The 2,735-nt window shown below is 32.2% G+C and overlaps 1 protein-coding gene across 1 annotated transcript; it reads right to left on the bottom strand.

The window, feature by feature from the left end:
• Positions 1 to 2,282: 2,282 nt before the first annotated feature.
• On the bottom strand, positions 2,283 to 2,636 carry EIN_203660 (myosin heavy chain; the record flags this gene model as incomplete). The annotated part of the gene is made up of 1 exon (XM_004183716.1): positions 2,283 to 2,636. A coding segment is annotated over one exon (354 nt), but the record flags the coding sequence as incomplete, so codon positions are not given.
• Positions 2,637 to 2,735: the final 99 nt, after the last annotated feature.

Consider the following 2,735-nt stretch of genomic DNA (forward strand, 5'->3'; position numbering starts at 1 on the left):
AAAACAAAGAAAAAATACACCTTTTCATTTTAAAATGCATTTTTGGGACAAGTCCCAAATTTTTCTTTGTTCCGTGATAGACCCTGCTTGAAATTAAAATCATTTTATGGAAGTTTGAATATTTTCATTTTTGGTTTTTAATTGAAAAAAAATGTTATGAATGAGGTAATGATGTTTTTAAATGATTTATATAAAATTAATTATAAAAACAAATAAACTCTATAAACATACATGGAAAACGAGTTAACAGCACTCTCAGCACTCTGCACTAACGCAGCAAAGGCGGTGTCAGACCTCCACAAAAATAATAAGGAATACAACTTTGTTGACAACAAGTCACTTAACATTGATCAACGCATCGAAAATGCAGAGGGACAATTCGACAGACTTGATGAGGTATTTGATAGAAAGAAGAACATCACAACTTCACTCAACACATTTGTCACTGATTTGGATAACACATCTAACAAAATCAAAAGCGAGATGGCGTACTCAACAGAGAGTGACAACAACAAGTTGTATGAGATTAACAATCTCAGAATTTTACTTCTTGAAGAGAAGTGCAAAATGTATATAAAACCACTTGAAGACCAAATAGACAGAATCAAACAAATATACAACACTAAAATTGATCAAATTATTAAATCAGAAAAATTCATCAATGCGAAAAAACAACACGAAGAAAAAGAAGAAGCTGGGAGAATGAAGTTACAAAAAGAAAAAGAAGAAAAGGAAGCCGAGAGAATGCAGCGCGAACACATCACACTTGAAGAAAAAGCCAATCTTGAAAATTTGACGGGGTACAAAATAGGAAGTGTTGTGTTTGATTCAGATAAAGACAACTGGTCACAAGGCGTGTCAGTGTTTGATACAAAAATTATGAACAAAGGCAACTTGTGCTTTTTGGTGGAAGACACAAATCACAACAAGTTTGGTGGCGTGTACACTGGAAATATCAATGCTGTTAGCAAACAGCTCAGCAGTGGCAATTCTTACATTTTTTCACTCGTGAGAAACGGCATTCTGAATCCAAAAAAGTTTGGGAAGACTGGAAATTTCACCAATTATGAATTTTGGATGAATTCTCAAGACGATCAATATCTCTTTACATTTGGTTATGGTGGTAATATACGTGTGTACAAGAAAGGTGTAGATGGGAGTTATTGCAGACCATCCACTTACACCGCCAAACAAAATGAGTTGACTGATAATGTCAATTTCACACCAAAGAGTGTTGTTGTCTTCCAACTTAACTGATTTTTTGTTGTCACCTTTATGTTTTCAAATATTTGCAACACATTGACAACTAAATTGTCAATTTTGTAATTTGCCACGTCACCACAACTTGAATTAATGTACACAGTTTTAACAAAATCTGTCTTTTTGAAGGGTCGGACAGACGGAAAGAAAACGGGTTTTACCCTTCAAACCTAACACTGGAACAAACACTTGATTAGGACATCTTCGATGTTTCTTTTTTCAGGCATCTCCTCTTTGTGTCAAGTATCTTCCGGAGATGGATTCACGACACCGCAACTCGCCGGGTTCAACAAGTTTCGACAGTTGCGGCATATCTACTCTTTGTGTCCTGTTGTATGTTTCTGAAGTATATCAAATGAAAGTAGTTTGGTATTTTTATCTATTATGGGTTTTCTCAAACTACAAACTATAGTAATTAACTATTAGAATCATATTAAAGTTAATATTTTTCATCTAAAAACAAATAGTACAAATAATAATATGATTAATTATAATTTGATAGTTTGAAATTCAAAAAAACACAATTTATTTTTTGAAGCAAAAAACTAAGAAAAAATCAATAGACATAATTAAAATATTACAATTAACAATATATAGTAAATTGACTATTTTAAATAAATAAAAACATCAGTGATGTTGTTAAGATGAATCGCTACTTTTAAATGTATTTTTGGGTTCTACAGATAAAGTAAAAATGACTTAATCAATTTGTATCGATTTGTTATAAAAACTAAGGTTCCTTATTAAAAATAGAACATCACCAATCTTTTTTGTCATCGGAAATATCCATCACTCAATGAAAATTATTTGAAAATGCATTTTTTTGAATTATTAGAGTCTACCCATAGATTCTAAGTAAGACTCCAAGTTAAAGTCTTTATTTCATCGGCTCGAGGCATCTAGTCGAAATAAAACTATAAATAATAATAATAAAAATGTTATATTTTTTTAATAACTTGACTCTTGTATTTTAACTAGATTTTAATTTAAAAAAACTAAAACAATGTAATAATTATTTATTTTTATTCCGAATCGCTGTCGTCTTTTTGCATCTTTTTCAACCTGTTTTTAGTCTTCTTAAGTTCAGCATTAATTTTATCGACTTCAAGTTGTTTGTTGTTCAGATCTTCACCAGCCTTTCTAACCTGATCTTCCAACTCGGCAATTCTCAATTCGCCATCTCTGACTGATTGTTGTGTCTTCTTCAAAACGGCTTGTGTCTTACCAATTTGAGTGTTGAAAGTAGACTCCTTCTGTTCGAATTCTGCAAGCTTTCTCTCGGCCTCTTCAACCTTTCTTGCATACTGTTTAGCTTGTTTCTTAGCTTTAGCAGCTGTGTTTTGTGCTTCTTTCTTTTCTGTTTCGATTCCTTCCAATTCTGTTTCATATTTCGCTTTCAATTTAGCAATGGAAGCTCCTATAGCACCAGCGTCTGCCAATTAAGCTTCAATTTCCGGTGACTTTGGCTCTAATTT

The sequence above is a fragment of the Entamoeba invadens genome (assembly GCF_000330505.1).
Source record: "Entamoeba invadens IP1 unplaced genomic scaffold scaff_1105074724573, whole genome shotgun sequence".
NCBI lineage: Eukaryota > Evosea > Mastigamoebida > Endamoebidae > Entamoeba > Entamoeba invadens.